The sequence below is a fragment of the Cyanistes caeruleus genome, chromosome 3 (genome assembly GCF_971803275.1).
Source record: "Cyanistes caeruleus chromosome 3, bCyaCae1.hap1.1, whole genome shotgun sequence".
NCBI lineage: Eukaryota > Metazoa > Chordata > Aves > Passeriformes > Paridae > Cyanistes > Cyanistes caeruleus.
The window spans coordinates 74568446-74592374 of record NC_141703.1 but is presented as its reverse complement, the minus strand read 5'-3'; the positions used below and the strand labels follow the sequence as shown (position 1 = coordinate 74592374).

General features: G+C 41.3%; 1 protein-coding gene across 4 annotated transcripts in view; it reads right to left on the bottom strand.

Moving 5' to 3' along the window:
• The window catches only part of PDGFD (platelet derived growth factor D), a 139537-nt gene extending 115832 nt beyond the window's left edge, over positions 1-23705 (bottom strand). For 2 of the 4 annotated variants that reach the window (XM_086881983.1, XM_086881985.1), the window contains exon 1: positions 23080-23630. In XM_086881983.1, coding sequence (XP_086738109.1) covers positions 23080-23209 — 130 coding nt within the window. In that variant the 5' untranslated portion in view covers positions 23210-23630. Of the gene's footprint in view, positions 1-23079 lie in introns of all 4 variants that reach the window. The other 2 variants (XM_086881982.1, XM_086881984.1) reach the window with 2 other exon arrangements.
• Positions 23706-23929: the final 224 nt, after the last annotated feature.

Sequence of the window (23929 nt, the reverse complement as noted above, 5' to 3'; positions counted from 1 at the left end):
GAAAACAAAGAAGCTTAATGCTACTGAAGTCAATGGGATGGAAGTATGTGCTTGAGTACTATCTTTATTCAGGGCCAAAAAATAAGTCTCTTGAAAACAAGAGGTTCAAAAAATGGGTGTTGAAAGTCTCACTCTGATGGAGAATTCTTCTAAGTATTTAACACCCAGTAAATCAAGAGCATCAAAGGCTCTTGCTCACTTTCTTCCACTTAAGCCAAATCCCAGAGGTGCAAAGCTTTAGAGCTCTAACACTTAACCACCTCAATGGGTTGTGTATGCCTGGTATTTCAAGAGTATCAGCATTATCTCCACTTTCCACAAAGAACTCCCAGGTGGGAGACCAGCCTTCAAACTGTTTCCACAAAAACTCTTTAGTTAGATATATTTTTTGTCAAACTATCCTAATATTTTTAAGTATGTGACATGTGCACTTGATAAGCTATAATTAAATATTATATAATTTAATGATTACATTTTGACTGAAGCATGCACAATAGCATTTAATAGCCAGAAGGATCCTCTGCAAGGCCCACAATTACTCGCAGAATTTTAGAGCTGGTTTCCCATGGAAGCACACTAAGTGACCACGTCTCTTCATCAATATCCACCACTGGATTTTTAACCTTCAAGCCAATTGGAACTAATGCAAGGCAGGAAAAGAGGCTGCAAGGTACAGCATTTCTGCAAATTAAGAGAAAACAGGATGCCAGCTAGAAAAAGGGACTCTGCTAATGACACTGACTTAGGAAAAGGCTGCACAATTGGAGGACCCTTACCAGGTATCAGAGAATCCACACTGGCTCTCATTATAAAGGCTGAAAACCCTAAAGAAATCAATCTTTATTGGTTCACTGCTCATAAAACTACTTGCTGTCATTCACCCAAAACCTAATTCATCTGTCATCTCCGTAGGTCTTCAACCACTCTTAATATGCTGTCCACTTCTTGAACAACATCCTCATGTGCTAGAACTGGAGACCAGCATGCTATTCTGCATTCCAGAAGGGACTAGGAAACAAAACTACTCAGAACATCTTCCTATTAGCAAGGGTCAGTTATCAGTACACTGATAAGTGATACATAGTCATTTTCTATAAATACACTATGGTGTTAATTTCAAAGAAAGAGAAACACCCAACATGGAAGGAAAAGTTCATCTGGGAGCAAAGAGATGAAAACTTGACACATACAAATCATGGCCAGAATGGCAGGAAGGCTGCTAAAGAGCTTTATTACAGCCCCAAAGTAGTACCAGCAGTAGCAAAGAATATACTATTTTTAAGAGGCAGTTCACTTGACCTTATAGAGACTTGGACTGAGGCAACCCTTTCAGCTGCAGTGTCAGCAAAAAAAGGACAAAGGTGAAGTACTGGCACAAATGAGGTATGTGAATAGTAGCAAAGGATTTCATAGAAAGTGTGAAGAGCAGGAAATTACCCTAGGAATATTGCCTCTTCCTGCCTAGCAGGAAGACAGATGCAGCTTTGTCGATGGGCAGAACATCATACTCCAGAAAAATTAGTTTAATACACCATAATACAAAAAGGCATGAGAAGATAAAGACAGCCTGTGGGTAGCATGAGGTGGTACTCACCCCTACCGAAGGATACAAAGTGGAATGAGCTGCTGAGGAAAACGAAGGACAGAAATAGTTCAGTTGAAGAATGGGAGAGGGCAATCAAGATAAAGAAACTCCAGGCACAAGGCAAAACTTCTCTGAAAGCGGACTATTGCTTAGGGTAGAGAGACCACAGGCTTGCAAAGTGTGAAGGATACTGAGTAATCTACTGCTCGGATTAAACATATTTAAATTTGTTGCTATATCTGAGCCACAACTCTCAGAATGCTCAAGATCAAGCCAGAAAGGAGGAGAAAAAAAACACCTAACAATTGCGAACTTCATGAAGATGTCAAGTGAAAAGATGGAGAGCTGCAGGAAGAGAAAGGAGTACTTTAGCTCTACTTTTAATGCATGTTGAAAGCCTTTATTTTGCAGACTTGAAAATCTATTTGAATGAAATGCTATTACTCTCTTCAGTTCCTTCATTCTGAACTAGCCTTTTCCCCCAGTGGACAGCTATTCAGTCCAACAGAGGACTGATGCTGAGATCCTTTGGTCCTTATCACTCCCAAGTGAATTTTTTCAGTGCGTCAACAGATAATAACCAGAGGAGAGGAAAACCAGCCACATCTTGTCCAAACCATTATCTCCAACATATTACACACATCTGCCTTTGCTCTTCTGTTTAATCTAAGCGCAATAATAGGAGCCAAGAAGGAACTCTGATGAAATAGGTCAAATCAGTCATTCGGTCTGATAACTCTCTACTGATAGTGCTTCTGCCAAGTTCCTCAAAGGGCAACTTGAAACAACAACAGGCATAAGCAATTCTGCAATATTAGATAACAAAGGAAAACATCTTTTGGTCCATAGCTTTTAATTAATTATTTATTCATTTATTTTTAATTTTTTTTTAATTCTGTTTGGATCCCTAGCCCTATAGACATTTGATTAATTTAATGACAGTTCCTCTTCCATTTCATTCAAGGTCCAGTACTGAACTTTGGAAACAAAGACAGTAATGTCATTATCTTCCAGGGCATATGGTCAAGTCCAGAAGTGTCTTAGCATTGCTCAAAGTATATTAAACCATTAGATGTCTCACATTAGATGCAATCAAGTCTTCTACCACATGAACTTTCAAAAGTAAATTTATTGAGTAAATAAATCCTTATGAGACCTATACAGAATTACTAGTTTTCATTTAAATAGGGTTCCATCATATTCCCAAAGAGGTTCAAAGAAAGAATCCCATCTTAACCTTTCTTGTGCTATCCTCTCACTTCTGCATTTGTGTATATACATACACACATATATATGTACAAACATTTTCTGTCTCTTGGTGCAGTTCATTTAACCAAATAGAAGATGCCTCACAGCAGTAAGACAAAAAAAACCAACAAAGTCCTCACTAAATGTTTCTGTAGATCAGCTTTTCAAGCTTAGCTTTGAGAAGACAACTAGTTAACAGTTACACCATTTAAACTACAAGTTATTTGTAGAGATAAAGATCCAATTGCAAACAGCTTTTGTACCATGAGTAGTTGAAAGAAAATAATGTAAAGGGCTGGGTAAAAACTGGCTGTGTCTTTTCTTGAAAAGAAAGAAATGGGGCATTCTGAGTTACAAAGTTTTGATTATGCTGTAAATTCAGTATGTGCGAACCAGAAACAGTATTTGAATGATCAGAAAATACTCACTTTTTAGCTGCAATTATTTTGGTTTCTGAGACGTTGCACAATGCTAAACAAACCAAGACTCATGGTATTCCTAACACAATATAAATCTCAGTCTAATATCCAAAATGATTCACCTCTGTACTACTTCTCTCATGCAAACTGTCATTTATAATACTATGCATATGTTCTACTTTTAGATACGAATTATATATTAACTACCTTTACTGGAAAGTTTAGATATACAACCCTATGTTCATTCTTAATGGAGTGGAGCTGAATATCTCCAGACTCTTTCATTAATTTCTTTTGACTATTACCATTTTAAACAGACATTAATTTTCTCTTCTTGAAAAACAAGAGAAATTCCCTACTATGTTCTGACTTTGTTCCTTTATGCATTTAATTTCTAGTGTCTGAAATACTCATAGCTCTCTGAGAAATAAAAATATGACTGGATGGGGATTTCTGAAGGCTCCCAATACTCTCTTTCCATTGAAGTCACTGCTAGTTTATTCTACAGTCCTGTGAGATGAGAGCTTAGGCAGCACTGAAGCCTGATTTCATGTTGTAATGTTTCCATAAATGGACTTCTAGGTATACACAAAATCTATTTTTAATCCATAAGCACTCAATAACAACACCAGTGTGGATTTACTCTATGCCTATATTCCCACTTGTGAGTTTCCCTAATAACTGTTGAACCTGTTGGCTAAATTGAGGATAAAGCCTCAAAGGTATTTCAGTTCTGTAAGCTTTCTGAAGACTAGCAGGAAAACAGAGGGAATAGAGACTGTATTACTATCTCCCAGGGAGCTGGGAAGAGCTTCATTCTCACTGTTCAGCAGTCAATCCAGGGGGAGAACATTAGAGTATGCCTTAACATGGGGAAAACTTTAGAATGCAGATCGCAAGCACAGAATCACAGAATCAACTGATTTGGAAGGGTCCTACCAGGATCAAGGAGCCCAACTCCCAGCCCTGCACAGGACAATCCCCAAGAGCCACAGCATGTGCCTGAGAGTATTGTCCAAACACTTCTTGAACCCTGTGAGGCAGCCTACCAGTTAGGTACAAAGCCTTAAGGTTTTAGCAAAAAAATGCTAAAAACTAATTCTAAATATATTTGGGATTATTTATTTTTTCTTTGCCTTCGTATCTTCTGATCGACAAGGAAAAACAGTGTCTTACAGCATGTGAGCAGCAGACAGGTACCAACTATCTCCCACTACACAGTCTGAGGTGCAGGAACACATGTAGGTCTCGATGACTACATGCACTACAGCTGCTCCAGGGAGGAGATCTGCAGGTACAGATCTTTCAGTCAGCATTATGCCTGAGTGGGTTTGGTCAGGATGAGTGAAGAGAGGGAAAGGAAAGAGAGCTGGTTGGGCAGTGAGACAAACATAACTGAAAAGATTCAGAAGGTAGAGAGGTACTGGGCTCAAAAAATGTAAATTCATGTCTGCACTGACATAGTCGCGCAACCAGCCCACACTCAAAGTATATTCATATGAATGTTACCACAACAAGATTTATGATATTCTTTGCAGTATTCAATCAATCCCTTTTCCCTCCAGTACCTGCAACTCCACAGCAACCCCTGGCTCAGTGTTTGTGACTATGTACCTTCAACCAGGTGTTCCCAAGAGCTGCTTCCTTACAAGCAGTGATTTTAGACCCCGCCAGAAACCTCTGATAAATTAATTCTCCATGAGTCAGATACTAATGCCATTATGAGGTCTAAACCAGCTGGCAGGGGTGAGAAGTATTAATCTCAGTTGACCTCTGTACACATAAAAAATTGGTAACATAAGATCTTGTCAAGTATATGCTGGCCTAAGTCTATTTAATAAGTGTCTGAGATCCTGAAAAAAAAAAAAAAAAAAGAGGCAAATCTAATCCTAAATCTTCTCTTACTCCAAAAGTAGTGTCAACCCTCCACATTTTATCCCAGAAGCAGTGGTAGTGAACATTTAGTCTTGAAGCTCACATTTCTCAGCGTAATGGACTGTTACAACTTGCTAGTCAGAAATAATTACTATAATGCCATTGCTCATCACTCTAAAGAAATCTTTAATCTTATCCTAAAGATGCAGCATTTTGAAGAGATCATGAAGATCCAAACCACATTTCTCAGACAGTAATAAAAACTGAAATATTTTTAGGTACTTTTGTGAGCTTGCTGTGCTAGTGACCTACTTGCCCTAGACTTGCTCTGAGTGCAAAAAGAAGACACATGAACAAGGTCATTCATCCCACCCGAAGGCGGACATCTAAAACAAATGGGATGACAGTTCTCTGCAGGTGTCCTTCTCTCCCCTTCAATTATAAGGGAAGCTTTAGCAAGATGCCCCATTTTTCAAACCACCAAAGTTTTTAAAATGAACTTTTTTTTCTCTACCCGTTGCATTTCAGCCTCATTTAAAAGGTAAGGCTGATTGAATCTAAATGTAAATGTGTATGAATCCCTTAAGAACAAGGCAAACCAACACACAAACAGAGATGGCTGTACATACATATACATACACACTTTTCAGAGGCCTGCAGCCAGGACCTGAGATGAAGTGATTGACTTCATGACATATTTTCTGATCTGTTGTGGAGCTAGGCAGATGGATGGTATCACATCTGAGATTTCAGCTCAGTTCTAAAGGTACTGGTAGGAAACCTAGCTTTATATCTTAATTTTATTCTGGGTTTTCATTCTTAGTTTTTGAGATTGCTTGTTTTAAAGAATATTTAAAGACACCCCCATCAAGAACACACTGTCTGCAATTAAATACAGCTTAGCACAAAATCAAGTAGCTCTGCTCCCTAGGGAGATGACTTACATTTAATAATATTTAAAGCTATTTTGTCTCAACATACATATATTGTGCAGCCTGAATTTTGTAACTTTTAAGATGTCAGAGGACATGTTCATAATAAAGTTGTTTTGACTATGGTTTGCACTGAGCTCCATTTAGACAGAAATCAGAATTCAATTAAAATGTGTATATCTCAGCATTTTAAGCAGTTCTTAGTTTAAAAAAACCCCACATAATTATGTTGAAAATATCAGAAAAACAAGTACCATAACAAGTTTGACTTAGTAAATGAAGAAATTTTGCCTATTAATCAACTCCCATTGCTCCAATGGGAGCAATTCCATTCAACCAATAGGAGCCATATTTCTGAAATGATTCATGGGCCCAAAATAAAATGAAAATTTAAATATTTTTGAAAGCATCTGTGCAGGTCTGTTCCTGTTTTTATTTTGGATGTTTTTTTCTCTGCAGTGCTGATTTCATACATTTGTTTTTTACTTACGGACTGAAAGAGAAAACCAGTTGTTCTGTTTGTGATCTGTTTAGTTTGGGGACTTTCATTAGCCCAAACTGACTTCTCAATTTTGAGGGAATAGAACAAAATGAAAAATGGATATTCACTCTACAACTGTCAGATAAACTGAAAACAGGAATAATGAAAGCAAAATTTCTGTACAGTAGTAATTAAAGATTGCAGATTTTGGAAAAAAAAAAAAAAAAAAAAAAGGAATTCCAACACATTTATTCAATCTACTGTAAATGTGGTCCTTACTGATATTTAATGAACGGCATCCCACTGTGCTACAGCTGAAAAACTTAAGCTGACCTGAAGAGATAAAAATAGTTTTAAATTCCATCCCTACATAAGAAAACAGCAATATTTCAAGTAGAATTTGACAGTTTTCAGTGAAAGCATTTTGCAGTTATCCAACAACATGTCTTACATTTTGCAAAGTACTACATTTTGCTCACCTTCAAATTAGGTGGCATGATTCCAAATGGGTTTCTTTTTCAAACTAGTTAGCATGCATTTTTTATTAAGAATGCTATTACTACACAATTGAGCCCTAGGTTAAAGAAAAGTATATTTATATATAATCACAAAGAAAGGTTTTCAGATTTATGGAGATTTGTGCAGGATACTCTCCAGAGTATAGCAGCACCACCAGCATTCAGTTTGCAATGCAACAGATGTAAAAAATTCAGAAAAAGTAAACAGACCTTCAGAAAGCTTCTAATGTAATCAAGACAATATGATATCAATTCTTCAAAACAACATAGGATTAGAAAGATTTTCATTGAAATATAAACCAATATTACACCTAGAAGCAACACATTTAGGATTGTATTATTGAAGCTTTATGTCCAGATAACTCCAAAACTAGTTTTATAGAAGAAAAAAAGCATGACCTGCTTTTCATTGTCTGTCAGAACAATAAAAAGTCCTGCAGAGATTTTAAATAGGAGGTTGTAGGCCCTATTAGCAAAAAATGTACCATTTTGACACCTGAATTCAGAGTCAGGTCCCAACTACTGAGAGATCAGCATCAGCTTAAGACCATGTATACCACCGGGGATTGTGAAAGAAAATGATTGTATGAAACTTTGCATTTATTTGAGAGGAATTCTAACTTTATGTGACATATAAACTTTCTCACTGGCTGACAATGTCACTCAGTCCATAGCAAGAATTCTTTGCAAAACAGAGGCAAACAGAAAAGGATTATTCTGAAATTATTCCGACAGGAAGAGCCAAGGAAAAAATGCAAATGTTACAGCATAGAGACTGCATATTATCCTTGTAATGCTCTATGGAAACAGATATTTGCACTAGAATCAAGCAAGACTGCACACGGTTAGATTACTTTTCCACAGACTAGCTACTATGCACAGTAACCACCTCTCTTAGACAAGCAGGATGTGGGAGAAGGTGGCAGAATATGGTTGAAGTCTTAAAACTAGATTCTTGAGAACACTAGAAACCAGAGAACTCCAGAGAAGACCCCAGAGCTAAGACTTCCACTTAACACCCCCAGCACTGGCATGATGAATGCAAGACTGAATCATATTTCAGCAGAGGATTTCTTTATGAGGAGCTGTCTGAGGTATTCATTTTCCAGTTTAGAATAACCAGAATAATCGTAAGGACAGAGACAGTAACCATTAAAGGATAATACAGATAATAGAAGAGTAACTCATAATTTACATACTTTAAATTAGAATCAGCTGTTTCCCCAGTACTGACTTCGTGATCCTGATGGATTTATGACATACAATCCTAGATACTGTATTCCTCAGTCAAATGTTTCTTTGCATGCAGGACGGCATTCATACACCAGATCTAGAGGGGAAGCACACATGAAGACATTCCCTCTCACTTTTTCTGTGATGTTTCTTTCTCCTCTGTCAAGCACAAGGGAGAAAAGCCACGAAAAGCCACGATTGTTTCATACACTATTCCTTCTCTTCTCTAATAAAAGTTATATATGGATTCATAAAGTATGAATGTAAAGATACCAATTAATACTGAAAAGACAGACCTCAAGCCACAGTGGCAATATCAGCTTCATTACAGTTTGACTACTTTCAGCAAAGATGTCTAAAATTTTACAAATTTGAGAAACTAATCAGAGTACTGGGGAAAATAGTGTGAATTAAATTATCCAACTATGTGAACTTTCACAACACAAAAAACTGTAAAATTAGCATTTTATTTACTGTTCATTATTAGGAGGTGAGTTGCAGCTGAAATCACACCACATTAATAAGGTCATAATTACAATTACATATTTACAAATCAAACACAATCACACAATGCTTAAAATTGCATTATTCCCAGTCATGGGAACAAGGTGAAGATAGGATCTACACCTAGTGTCCATTTTCCACAGGAAGTAAAAATGGCATGCATTGACAAACAAATGCACAAAATATACTTCACATGAGGTATACATGGACTGTTGCTCCGACACAGCTCAGTGAGGAATACAGACTGAACACATCGTATGTTTTTCAGAGAATCATATCACCATAAATTGGTTGGAATGGACTTCTGAAGGTCATCTGGTCCAATCACCCAGTAATGACCAGGGACATCTTTTTCTAAGCAAGAGCTGCAGCAGCACATGGAGGAACTGTGAAAAGTCAAATCTGGTGGTATATCAGATTGCTTGCTGACAACAGGGCTAAGCTGTGGCTTCAGTTAAACAGACACGGGGGGAGGCAGGAGGGAGCCCCATCCAGTGCACACTGAAACAAGAGGATGCCCTTCCACATTCACTGCAAGACATGAAGCAGTTATTTCAGCAGGGAGTAAGGAGGAGTCTTAGCATGCTATCCAACTCCTTCTGGCCTCTCTGTCTTACCAAATATTTAAAATGACCAGCCCTTCTATTGCACTGTGCTGGTACACCCAAGGGGAAGATTATTTGGGAAAGTGAGGCAGGGCTGCAGCTTCTTCATCTTCCTTATGACACTCAGTACAGTGTCAGTGATGTACGTGGCTGAACATGCATGATTTCAGCCTTCACTCCTGCTGTGTCTGGCCTTATGATGCATCTAACAAAAAAACCCAAAACATAAAAACTACTACCACCACCACAACAAAAAAAAATTGTCATTTTTAGTTCATCTGTTTTCTTTATTTTGAACATTTAACAAGGCTGTGCAGTCAATTCAACTTTCTACCTAATGTGATTTCAAAATTCTTTTTTAAAAAGTATGTCTCAGGTTAAACCCACATCTTCAGTGATCTGACCGTGTTTTCTTTTTTTTTTTTTTTTTTTTTTCCTGTTATGCCCTGGCAAAAACTGCAATGAAAATATCTCTGATGCTTGCTTTCTTTCTGGCTGCTTTCCTTTGCTTTATTTTAAAAGCATATTATTAGTGAAAAGTTTGTAAGAGCAGTGATTTGCTTTGAATAGAGTAAATGTGGCGATTTCACATGTTCTAGAAATCTTCAGCTTTGAGTATTGCCACTCTACTCTCAATTTTCTTTTTCTGAGCTTTGGACGTTAGCATCAAACAGTCAGAATTTACCAGCTTTTTAACAAAAATGCTGTGCACATGTGCAGGAAAAACTGGACACTCCATGTGCAATTATTCAGCAATTACAGGTAAGAACATTTTATTAGTGTTCATCATAAGTAGGCACAGTGTATCTTGCATGTCTTACGCAGCTCTCTGACAGGAGTGCAGCCAAGCCCCCAGTGGGAGCTCCCTGGATTTCTTCGAGTCAGCTCTTTTACCAGGCCCACTCGTGCTCTGGGAAAAGCTCTGCCAGCTGCTGCTGCACGCACAGGAACCTCTGTCAAAACCAATTTAGAGAACTGCCTGGTTTCACGTGATGGCATTGCATCCTCTATTTTATCTGGCAATTTTAAGCAATTTTTAACTAACAAGAACATTAAGTTAGCAAGATAATAATACTGTGGAGTTCATAGTGGTTTGTGTCTTAAGAACAGGCTTTGCTTTAGCCACTGTAAACGTAAAATAAAAATTTAAAAATCTAGAATACTGATTTATAATAAATAACTGAAGGAACTGCTTCTCTCCCACCTTTGGAAACAGAAGGGAAGCATAAGTTGCATTAGGTGACTAGGATGGGTATTTCCCTAGAAGGGAACAAGGCAGCTCACAGTAGTTTTGTTCTGGTTTGGCCAAATACCTTTGAAGGTACCTTCAAACACTTTTTTAAAACGGATGTGCTAGCAATTAATTGTCAAAACTACAATGACGTACTTACATTTGCAATCACCTCGCTGTAAAAGCATATACAGAAATACATTCTGCCTCATTTCTGATAAGAAAAACAGGTGACACTTTTTTCCCTTGCCTAAGGGAAGCTTTAAAAGCAATCTGCTTGACAAAGTTTAACTTTAGGTCCTGCAAGGATTGGTGATGGCACAAAAGATAGCAGGAGAATTAGGAAATAGCACAATCATTGGAGACAAATCCTGAGACAAAATCCCTGTACAATAAAAGGGAGCTCCTGCAAGCCTTGAAAAATATCCTGCACACATTGATAAAAAAGCCTTCAAAGTCATTCCTGAAAAAAATAAACTGAACTGACATATCAAGTCATTATGATTTCTTCTTTGTGACCTTCCTCTATATCCTTATGCTCTAGATGAAACCAAACCCAGGGAACAAAAGTGCAAAGTAACAAAACCAGAATAATAGCTTTCCCTGGTTTGTTCTAGGGTTTCTTTGGAGAAGAGACTGCTATTTAACTCCCATACCACTGAAGTCATATTCAGGCAAGCATGTGAAAATCAAGATATTTGATTTTTATACAGGACATCGCACTGTCATCTTGTGTAATTCTTTGTTCCCCAAAACTGTCTATTCATGTTATTTTACCTCAGTATGTCACACAGCTCTCAATCTGCAAAAACAGTGGCAGCTTTGAGCAGGAAAGTAGTCATGAGGTAGGACAGCACAGGCAGCAAGGACACACAGCATTTTAAGGATAGCTGCACCCTGGTAAGGATCTCCACTCTTTGCCCACATGTAACAGTGACTGTGGGTGGCACTTCTGCCTCTCCCAAGTTGCCAATGCTCAACCCTTACAATGAAACAAAAGGTATTTACATATAGTGATACTGCCTGCAGGAAAATATTGCCAAATGTATGAGCACTGCCTAGGAAAGGCTTACTGTGTGTGCTGTGACCAGACTGGCAAAGAGCAGGCTGAACAGCCACACTGATCCACTTCTCATCCTCCTTTGCCTGCCAGTGTGGGAACAACACAGGTACAGGATCAGTCCTCAGCTGCATGCTGGACTATAGCATGAGGTTCCTCTGTGGTGCACGCAAGTTTATTTCTGGAGTGATGCTTGTTTCTATGTTGTCACATGGCCAAGAGAATTAGTCATTTCTTGAAGTGTGTTGGGAGGCAGGCTGTATGTATGGAGAAGTGTGTATGCATGCTTTGCCATGCAGGTCCAAGAACAGACTCAAGACACCTTAACACTACTCAAAGGTTCTGCAAGGATGAAGTTGTCACTGCAGCCATTTCTCAGAGGCATCACTGTCTGAGAACTGACTCTGGAGGTTCAAATGTTTGCACATACTAATTATGTAACAGCAGACCACACACATACTAGAAGCAGCCAGTTCACTACTATGTATGATACAAGAATTCTGTATTTTGCTTAAAAAGAAGAGTTTAATTTTCCAGGATCTTATAAATGACAGGAACTGGTGAGAAATTATTATCATGTCAATATGCTCTCCTGGGTGACAAGTATTAATTCCGAACAAAAATAAAACCAAGCCTATTCAGGTACAGAAAGTTTTCCATTAGGAGGATGAAAAAACCAAAGAATCCTTCTTTCCCCTTCTCACAATGTCAGAGACATTTTACTAGAGTAGCAGTGATACTGCTGGGTTTGGGAACCCCAGGTCACACTGTAAGGACAGCGATGAAACAAACCAGCACCCCCCTGTGCAGACTGACAAACATTCAGAAACCTAGCAAAGCAATGTGAACATGGCTAATGGAGCAAGGGAACAGGCATACAACCTGATCCACAAAGGGAAACAGTGCCATAACTTTGGGGCTTTCTATTAATTTCAAAGCAGCAAATTCTCTGTAGGCTTCTCCAAGGAGCTCTTAAACCCTTTTACTGGCATCTGGATGTGCGAGTGAAATAACTCCTATCAGTGATTATCCCTGCTGTGGTATCGCGATTAAGAAGCTGTGTTGGTCCATCTCCACAAAGAATCCCAAGGCATTATCACCACCTGCTTGCTGTTCTCACTCAGCATTATTGTCACTGGTTTGTTAAGGCAAAGGATTTCTCTTTCAAGAAAACTGGCAGAAAAATTAAGGGTAGAACAGTAAATAAAGGGTTTCCAGATCCCACAGTACCTTCAGTGATCAACATTCTATTTTTAGATCCTATATTTAGATCCTGTATCTATTTTTAGATACATTCTCTAGCCAGTTTGGGTCTCTGCTTCATCCCCAAGCCACTTTCTTTATGAGTCACATCAGATTAGAAATACATTCAACTATGAGAAAAATCTTTTGCAACTGGTCCAAAAAGAAACAATAACAAATACCCTGCATACTACATTTGGAGCCGCTTTAAAAAACAAACAGAAACAATGCAAGAGACTGAAAAATACTGACATGTTTCCTTATGGTCATGTTTGGAAATGTACTGCAGCTGAAGTCACTTGTAGGATATCCTGTGGGTGACACATAAGGTAGTCAGTACAGCAAAAAAAGAAACTGGACATTTGAATTCAAAGCTTTGTTCTGTATTTTTGCTACACAATCTGTAACTACATCAGTTACCCCTACATCTCTATCAGTGCAAAGGATTTGTTTGGTTTGTCTCAGTGTATGGACACTAACTGAACATCTTAACTTTTGAGTACCACACACAAGCCCCTAACTACAAGAAAGAAAATGAGGTGCTGAGGCACATCCAAAGGGAAATAATGCTCAGGAAGGGTCTGGAGCACAAGTCTGATGAGGAGTGGCCAAGTGAACTGGGGATGTTCAGCTGGAGAAGAGGAAGCTCAGGGGCACCTTATCACTCTCTGCAACTCCCTGAAAGGAGGGTGTAGCCAGGTGGGACTTGATCCTATTGCTTGATTGTAACAAGCAATAGGACAAGAACAAGTGTCATTACGCAACAGCAAGTGAGATTTTGATTTGATATTAGGAAAGATTTCTTCACTGTAGGGATTGTCAAGCACTGGAACAGGCTACTCAGGGAAGCATTTGAGACACTAAACCGAGAGGCATTTAAAAGATGTGTACACGTGGCACTAAGAGATATGGTGGGCTTCAAGGTGTTATGTGGGCTCAATCTTAGGGTCCTTCTCAAACTAAACATTTCTATGAGTCTTTGATAGTATTACAAACTCATCACTGAATTCCTAATCATTTTATTTTATCCTGTATTAATTCATGTGAACTGTGTGCCAAGCCTTGCCATGAGAAGTGCTGATGAAAATTTTGTCATTGATTTTACTGCAACAAAAGTCAAGACTGCTATTTTTCAAACTTTTCATGGACCTAGTGTTAACAAATAGTTTTACAGAATCTCAACATCATCAAGTCCCAAGGCCCAGCAAGGATAAAATACATTGGCAGGAAATTTGAGCAGAAGGTAGAAGTGTGTCCTCTTGCACCATCTCCAAATAAGCAGAGGTCTAATTAACAAAGCAGAAACGTGGAATGTTTGACTTCACAGAATGGGATACAGATGAAAAAGCTAACATGAAACTGAAGATTACTCAAGTACAATAGGAAGCTCGAGATTATGTAGGATTTACTCACTACCAAAAATTTTAAAGCCAAAACCAAACTCCCAAAAGAAAGTATCTCCAGTTTCACACTGTAAACAGGACACTTCATTAGCTTTGTAAACAGGAGACTGATTTGAAACAAACTGCCAAATAACTCTATGCAATCCAGTATTTCAGACAAGAGAACCTCATCAGAAGCAGTGATTAAAGCGCTGCCTTTTTTCCAAAATGTGGTATAGTGTAATAAACTTCATAAACAGCAGGAATTTTGGACATAATTTTTGAATACAGCTTGAATCAAGTGACTAAAAAATTACTAAATTTCCCTGCATTAGTGGGAAAATTCTACTACAGAGAATGCCAACACAGAACCTTCATGGTATTTCTTACGACTCCTTTAGTATCCTGATGTCAAATCCCTGCAGGTGCACAAAAGCCAGAGCAAGCCAGGGTGGCCCTTTGGGCTTGGGATCATGCTGAAATCTTGGGAGAGTCAACCCAAGATTTCTCAGCTGGGTAAGCAAAACTGAATGCAGCTACACAAGGAATGGAGGAGGATGGCAAGGAAAAGGGACACAGCTGAGCTCATAGATGTAGAGAACCGGACTCCGTGCTCCTGCTACTCCTGCACATGGAGAAAGGGGGAGATTGGGAAAGAGGAAGAGCAGAATGGAAGAGATAGGAAAGGCAAGCACTACTTCTTAGGACCACTGTGTACCACCCATTGCCACTCTTCTCTCAGCTGTAGTAGATGCCATTGTGGAATGGCTGAGGTTGGAAGTGACCTAAAGAAACCACAATTACTGCTCTAGAGACAACAAGGAGATGGTATTTTGAGGCCTTTGGGATTCTGGTATCACACACAGAAGCCTACCCTGTGTTCAGTGCCAGTCCTGTAAAATATTTTAACTGTTTTTAAAGAGATCAGTCTGTCATTTGCTGCAGATTTACTTTAATATTAACCAGACTATCCATAGGAAAAGACTGTAGTATAAAACACAAACTCCTGCTGCATCTTTTGTACATGCAGTATATTAGAAGTATGAAATAAAAGCCGTTCCCTGTCCTAATTTACAGTTCCCCAAAGGAGTTTCTTGCTGTATAAATAATAAGCACTTTGTGGCTATGTTCATTTTAGTAATTTTTACACACAGTCTGAAGAAGGAGTGACAAAAACATATTGTAGAGAATTTGTATACTACTTTGTTCAAGAAATACCTGCCTTGGTAATCCTTTTTCTAGTAAGTTCCTTTTCAATTAATATAAATTTTAATAATGTGAAAATTACTTTCAGACTATTAACTAGCAACCTGAAAAACTGACAGACATTATTAAACATAACTGCTTTCAAACAAAATTCCATAAATTACATAACTACCAGAATCATCTAAAGACCTTAACTACCCTGAAAAGTTAGGTTTGAATATTGGCCTAATAGTTCACTCTTCAACTAGGACTTCAGGAAATTATATTGAACCTGGGGTGTGGGGGATTTTTTGTACTCTAAACAAGCTGCCAGGTACAATATTTTTATGATTTTAATGCTGATTTGTAACCAACTATATCAAGCATACTTAATCTCACTTCCTTGTACTTCTGTCCTTAATTTATGTATTCTGTACAGTCACTTGGACAATGCTCTCAGGCACATGGTGTGACTTTTGGGGATGTCCTGTGCAGAGCTAAGAGCTGGACTCAATGACCATTCTTGGTCCCTTCAAACTAAACATATTTTGTGATTCTGTGATAGGTGAATATCTATTTTGCTGTATTAGACAATATTCTAAAGAGTAAAATTATAATTATTCTGCAAATGCATGTACAAAAGATTCATGCCATGCCTACGATATATATATTTTTTATTTTGATATGCTAAATACAACTGACAAAAACATAGCAACAAAGCTTGTAGAAAAGCCAAAGTTATGTTTGTCTTCCTTGCCTCAGCCTTTGATAGTAAGACCAGATTGCTTTGGGTATCCAGCTTCCCGTGCTGGAAGAGAGGGACAGGGAGCAGAATGAAGCCCCCATGATCCAGAAGGAAACGGTCAGTGACTGGATACACCACTTAGACACAAGTCTATGGGGACAGACTGGATCCACCCAAGGGTCCTGAGAGCTGGCAGAAGGGCTCACCAAGCCACATTCCACCATTTACCAGCACTGCTAGCAAATCTGGAAGGTCCAGTTAACGGGAAGTCAGCAAATATGACACTCATCTACAAGAATGGCCAGAAGGAAGACACACACAGGGAAATACAGGCCTGTCAGCCTGACCTCAGTGCAGGGGAAAGTCATGGCTGAGCTCATCAAGGGTCATCATGCAGAATTTGCGTGACATCCAGGGGCTCAGGTCCAGTTAGCACAGCTTTGGAAAGGCAGGTCCTGACTGATCAACCTGATTTCCTTCTGTGACCAGGCGACCCACTCAGTGGACAAGGGAAAGGCTGTGGAAGTTGTCTGCCCAGCCTCTATGTAGTAGGTTTACCTAGGCTGGACACCAAGGGCCTCTCTATCATTCCCCTTCCCAGTGGGACAAGGGAGGAACATGGAAAACAACTTGTACCTTGAGGTAAGGCACTTTACTAAAGCAAAAGAAAGTGAAAATTTGGTGTGTATAAACAGAGAGAAAAAAGTTTATCCTCTATATTCCATCAGGGGGTGATATCCAGCCACTTCCCAGGAAGCAAAGCTGCAGCACACATAGTGATGGCTTCATAAGGAAAACATTCTAAAATAACAAATGCACCCCATTCCTCCTCCCTCCCTTAGCTTTTATATCTGAGCTGATGTCATATGGTATGGAATACCCCTTTGGTTAATTTGGGCCTGGCTGTGTCCCCACGCAGGACCTTTCCCACTCCCAACCACTTGATAGGGGCAGAATGTTACAGAGACAGCCCTGATGCTGAGCCAGCACTGCTCACTCATCAACACCTTTCTACCTACGAATGCAAACCACAGCACTGGGAGGGCTGATGTGGGGAAAACTAACTCCATCTCAGCCAGTCCCAAGACACTTCAGTAAAGCTTCTGACACCATATCCCACAGAATTATCCTGCAGAAACCAGATGCTCCTGGCTTGGAGAGGTGCACTATTTCCTGTGTACAGACTGTATACACACTGTCCAACTGTCCAAGTCCAGAGCGTGGTGCTGAATGCAATTACACCCAGCTGGTGGCTGCTCGCAAGTCAGCTGAACAGAGCCCAGTCCTGTTCAGTATCTTTATCGATGCTCTGGATGAGAGAAGCAAGTGCACCCTCAGCAAGCCTGCAGATAAAACCAAGTTGGGCAGGAGTGTTGGTTTGCTGCAGGGTAGGAGGGCTCTGCAGAGGGATCTGGCCAGGCTGAATCAATGGCCCAAGGCCAACTGTATGAGTGCTGAGTAAACAGCTGGGCTTGATGATCTTGGCGGTCTTTTCTGACCTAAACAATTCTGCGATTCCTAGTTTTGCAAACACTTGGTACACTTGGTTCATCAAAAAATAGTTCTTTTTACTCACCTCATTTACATATAAACTATTCAAGTTTTCTTATTACACTGTCCTGTACGACTTGAACCCCTTGACTTCAATGGAATTATGAAGACGGTTGATATTAAGCACAAGATGAATATTATTGCACTAATGATGCCCTGTGAATTTTCTGTTTATGCCTATTCCTAGATGCTTTATGAAACACAACATCTGTGGTAGGATGGTGGGAAAAAACTCCCAATGTTATTTTGTATTTTCAGCGCTGTTCAGTTTCTACAAATCAAAGCAATACAACTATCAAGTTTTCTCTTCCAGTCCTTTAAGAATTACCTGGCCTAATTCAGTTTCATAGTAATACTTAAAAAAGCCCCAAATGAAATCCAAGAAGTTTCATGAGACTGAAGCATTTATAATGACTTCCCCTATGATATACATCTGCCTGATAAAACATATTTCAATTTCCTTTAGAGAATTCCTCTATGCTGCTTGCTGCTGAGTCAGGGTTGGAATTCTCATGAAATATCCTTTGATATTTCAGTCCAAACTGTTAATTATACAGATAAGAGACATCATCAAAGTCAGATAATTGCAGACCAAAGTGCATTACTGCAGGGAAATTAGTAAGGCTTTTTTTTTTTTTTTTTTTTTTTTTTTTTTTTTTTTTTTTTAACTGATGAAGCCTGGAATACAAAACCTAGAAAACAGGGAAATAAAACCTATAAAAAACAATTTATTCTGGCCATTTTACAGTTGACACAATTTTATGTTACCAGAGTCCCCTGAAAAAATGTATATAATCCTATTATAAAATAACTCAATAAGTGCATTCCAAAAGTGATGGTCAATACCACCAGTGATACCAGATACATTTCACAGAATCCTAGAACGGTTTGCGCTGGAAGGAACCTTGAGGGTCATGTAGTTCCAGTCCTTCTGCCATGAGCAAGGACACTTTGCACTAGATCAGCTTGATGAAACCCCTTGAACAGACTTCTCTGGGCAACCTGTGCCAGCACCTCACCACATCCACAGCAAAGAATTTCTCCTAATACCATACAATCACAGAATCATAAAATGGCTTGGGTTGGAAGCATCTAATCTAAACCTACCTTCTTTAAAAACCAACTAATCAAACGAGCAAAAAAGAGAAAACAACACAATCTTCTCCCAAGAGAAGACACTTAACATTTATTTGGTGAGAGAAAACCACCATAAACTTTTTCCTTTGATTAGGCGTAAGCCAATAAAGGGAAGAAGAGAGTAGAGTTAATGGCACACATCCATTTGGACTGGCCCTAAAAGAGCCATGAGCTGTTGGCAGGTCCCCAGAACTATAAAGTACAGTTTTTACTTTGTATTTTGGTGGTGCACAAGTGAAGCAAAGTTTGAAAAATCTCTCTTTTTGTTTTTTTGGATTCATAATGTAAACCACAAGAGTTCGGAATCTTATCTCAAGTCATCTGATGTTATGGTTTCAAATCCACATCAGAAGATACTGATTCCATGGCTTTCAGCTGTTTACATACTGAAACGACATGACACTATGCTGTTTGTTCTTTTCTGTCTTTTCTTTAAACTCTGGAGTTTGAAGTTTAAAATATGTATTGTGATGCTTAGTCTGAAGATAGAGACTAGGCATACTTCCCTAGACTAAGCAGATGTTTGTTCAATAACTGATAAGGAAAAGCATGTGTTGTTTCAGTTAGACATTATATAGTAAATAATATTATTTAGCACTTTTTATCCTCTACTTTTCATCTCCATATACACATAAACAACCAAAACAGGAGAAACAAAATAGATTTCTTTTAATTAGGCAGTATTACCTGCATACTGGGAAACTGAGTCAAAATAGAACAATGGAAGCATCTGAAAGACCTCTGTGTTATTCTGATGAACTTCAAGGTACTTAACTTAATAGCATTAATAAACACTCTAAGTCAATACCAGTACTTGTGCTATAAATGTTGCTGGCACCTCCAGGACACTTTAAAAAATTGATTAGTGCTCCACTGGACTGCTGAGTCATTAATGACCGTCCTTCAACTAGGACAAGAGGATGTCTTGTAAGCAAGTTATTTATATTCTTATTATCTTCAGCAGAAAGTACAGTCTGGTTAGGTTTGGTAGTCATTAAATGGCAATTTTTTGTATGTGCTGCCCTCATCTATAGATTTCTTATCAGATCAACTTCAGTCTTAAGTAAGAGCAGTTACAAATAGGCCAACTTCTTTTAGTCTGAAAGAATATTGAATCATGCACACTGCAAACATCTTATTTGGCCAGAAGCAAGACCAAGCTTCCATATTAAATTCTGTGTATGCAGTACTACTAGTATATCCTGCTTGGAAGCAACAGAAAACTGGAACTCAAAGAATTTTTCTTTTTTAGTAAAATGTGCAGGCGGTCTTGGATTTCCGAAGATATTTTTTTGAAGCTGAATGATCTTTGTTTCCTCTTCAGTATCTCTTTTAATTTCACAACCTAAAAATCATGAACATCAACCCAGAACATAATATTAAACTACTTTTTTACCTTTGCTGTGTGTTTTCAGAGAGTGTTGTAATTGGGGTAACACATTTACCCCAATGTATCGCGTGCTCTCAGATCCCATTCTGTATTGTCATGTCTGCAAATATTTACAAAGCAAAAAATACTGTCTGACTCAGCAACGAAACTCACATGTCTTTCATGCTGTTCCATATCATTGCTTCAGACCAAAACAACACAAAAACACCACTGCAAATTATAAAAGGCAGAAATACTATTAGTGGCCTACAGCCAACTGTGGTCTAAGCATTTGCTTGTGAGCTCGTCACATGCATGCAACATTTGGAATACCGCTCAAAACCTTTGGCTGCACAAATATAGACCTTCAGTCAAGGAACTCAAGCAACAGTTTCATCTGAGTAAAATCAGGGGGATCAACAGCTTATCTGCTTTAAATGTTGGAACCCCGCACCCAGCTCCACTGGCCACACCAGAACACCTGGTCCTTTGCAGAGAAAAAGCAACAGGGAGAGAGCAAGGCTGCAGCATGCTAGGAGTCTGCATGTGGTCTTCATCAAAGTCTGTGACCTCTTAAGCACATCCATAGCATCCACTCAAGAACTGCAGAAGTGTCTGACTTCAGCATGGGCACATTCACTGTAGGCTGCAAGTCTCACTAGCATGTGCCCCAGTGAAGATGAAAAGTAGGATGTAATTACATACAGATCTGCCACCTTCCAACAGCCCCAGTATTAGTCCACCTAGTACCCACAACGATCAACCACTACCAGTTGCCTCAGATAATTTTAAAGGTACAAAGCTTAATCAAATTGTTGAATTATCACAACTAGGAAGACAGCAATTGACTAATCATGTCAGAGGCTTATTCTCTTCATCACTCCAAGAAGTAATTTTACCACAGGAAGTCTTCAGAGGAATAAAACACTCATCATACTGCCATTAATATGAAAACTTTATTTATATAAGGGGTTAATGATTTCTTCATTGACTATACAGAGAAGATCAGACATCTGAACATTTTGATGTCTAAGTTTTGAATGTAAAATCTTGTTTGAAGTTTGAGCTGGATGGAAGCTTGCCTAGGTTAGTTCAGAGATGGTCTCAGTTCTTCTATGAAGATGGCTGGCTAACAGGTCATGAAGCTTGATAAAACACGGAATAACATTTAAAGAATGAAACAGAAATAACAAATATGTACTTTTACTACAAACACAAAATTATTTTTCTTTAATGAGATTAAATTTGACTTCTGTGTTGGAAAGAACTGCAATTCTGTCCTGTTTCCTGATTCAACATTTCCATTCTAAGAAAAAAATCCTCCACCTTCTCTAAGTCTTCTTTCAGTGATTAGGAAAGGCATAAAAAATACTAAGTTCAATATGGCTCCAAACTTTAAACAAAAACATCTTCCTAAATCAACTGTATAGCCATTACATGCATTGTATACATACTGGAAAATAAACACTGGCAAATACAGTCTTGGAAGTGGCTCAAGTGACTGGGTTTTTGAAAAGAGTTTATAAAATATATAAAAGCTGTAAACTGGAAGATGTTAACTTGAAGACTGGAAGATGTTAACTCCGTTCATTTGCAAGGAGAACATCCCGCATCTCCTCGTGTACGAAGGTACACGGCAGCGTGCAAGAGCAAGTTCTCCCACGTGAGGCTGGAGCACACCAGGCTGCTCCCTGGCCAGAGGCCCATCACTCTTCCCGAACTGAAAGTCGTGGATTCTAGAGGAGAGTTTAAGCAGCGCTTTTTTTATGCAGTCTCCCCGTTCATTCCCCGTGGGGCCAGGGCACACGACCACGTTCACTGGAGGCACCTGGGTCCCACACTCTGCGCTGCAGACCCTGCGCGGCACCTCGGCTGTCCAGGGCATCCTCTGCCGGCAGGCTCCGGAGGGAACCGCACCGCAGGTCAGGCTGAAAACACCCTTCCTACGGGGCGGCCGGTGTCCGAGAGCCCGCTGCCGCTCTGTGCTGGGTGTGCACCATCCCCGGCCATCACAAGGGACGAGGCCAGTCCTGGTGGGGCAGTGCCCAGCACTTCCAGGGGAACACCAAGCGCCGGGCTCAGACCCTCCGGTCGAGCAAGTCCCCTAACCCGGCGAGCAGCCCGCCGACAGCGCTTACAGGAGTCGAAGGCGGGGAGGCTGTGACGGGGCCGGGAGACGATCCCGATCCCGCTCCCGCTAAGGAGCCCTGGGCGACGGCGGCGCCCCCGACACGCGGCCCCGAGAGCCCCCGCAGCGGCGCCGTGAGGCCCGAGACGCCACAGAGCCGCCGCTCGCCCCGCACTGCCCCGCCGCCGGCACACGGGGCACACGGGCCCAGGGGTGCCGAGGGGCGCCCGGCGGGGCCCGCCTGGGCAGCCGGGACCGAGCACTCCGCGTTGTCAGGGGCGAGGTGCCCCCCGAAGCCCAGAGGGGACGCTGGGGGTGCCGCCGACTCCCAGGAGACCTCCTCGAAGTTGCCCCGAGAAGTTTGGGACCGCCCGGAGGTGCAGCCGCCGGGCAGAGTCGCTCCCTCAGCCCACACCTCCCTTCTGCCACCTGGCTACACGCTCCGGGACCGGACCCCAGGACCGGACCCCTGAGACCGACCCCACGACCTGGCTGATCCCCCGGGACGGGGCCCCACCCGCACCGACCCCAGTAGCCCTGTGGGCATGTGGCCCTCGCTCCCGGGACAGGGGAGCGGCAGCCCCGAGGCGCGCTCAAGGGCTTCCCCCGCAAAAGCAGCCCTTGGGAATAAATAAAGCAGGACGCTCACCATCTCGCCTGATGTTGGAAGCCCGCAGGGCTTTTATAGATCCGCTCTGGGCAGGGGCGGTGGTGCCCTGACGGCTGCAGAAGTTCGCACAGACCACGGCGTAGAGCAGGAGGAGGATGAGGAGTTGCATTGGGACCAACTGCGAGCGGGACCGTGTCTCTGCGAAGAAACGGGTTCTCTTCTCCCGCCGAGGGTGCTTCCCTCGCTCGCGTTGTCTTCCCCCTTCCCGGACTTTTTGATTGTTGCGGGTTGCTCGTGTGTTTGGGGGAGTTGTATGCGGGGAGGGGAAGGAGGCAGAATCCCCGCAAAAAAAGCGCAAAACCTCAGAGCACGCGAAGCAGCGCTCACCGCCGCCGCGTTACCCTCCGAGCTGCCTCAAAACTTCCTGCATGCTGAACTCTCGGCTGCCCTTCTGGGCCGGCCGAACTCGGCAGAGGTGCGGAGCGCCCGGGCCGGGACCGCCCGCACTCCCCCGGTGCAGCAGGGCCGTGGCCCAGCAGCAGCAGGCGGGGGTTGCCGCAGCCGGGCCGCACCGCGCCCCGCACCGCCCCGCACCGCCCCAGCCGCCGCGCCGCGGGAGCCGCCGCCGGGGGCTGCAGCGCCGGGAGCGCCCCGCTCTCCGCGCCGGGGGCCGCCGAGCAATGGGGGCCCGGGGAAAGGGGGCGGGAGCGGTGCCCGGACCCTCCCTGAGCTACCGGCCGCGCCGTCTCCACTCCGGGCAAAAAAAGTGGTAGGAGGGATGGTGCGAGGAGGGGGCTGTCCCCGGTGCGGAGTGAACGCCGGGCTCACGGAGAATGGGTAGGACGGGAGCCGTGTGCCAAGGGCTCTACGCCAGCACAGGGGCCACGCA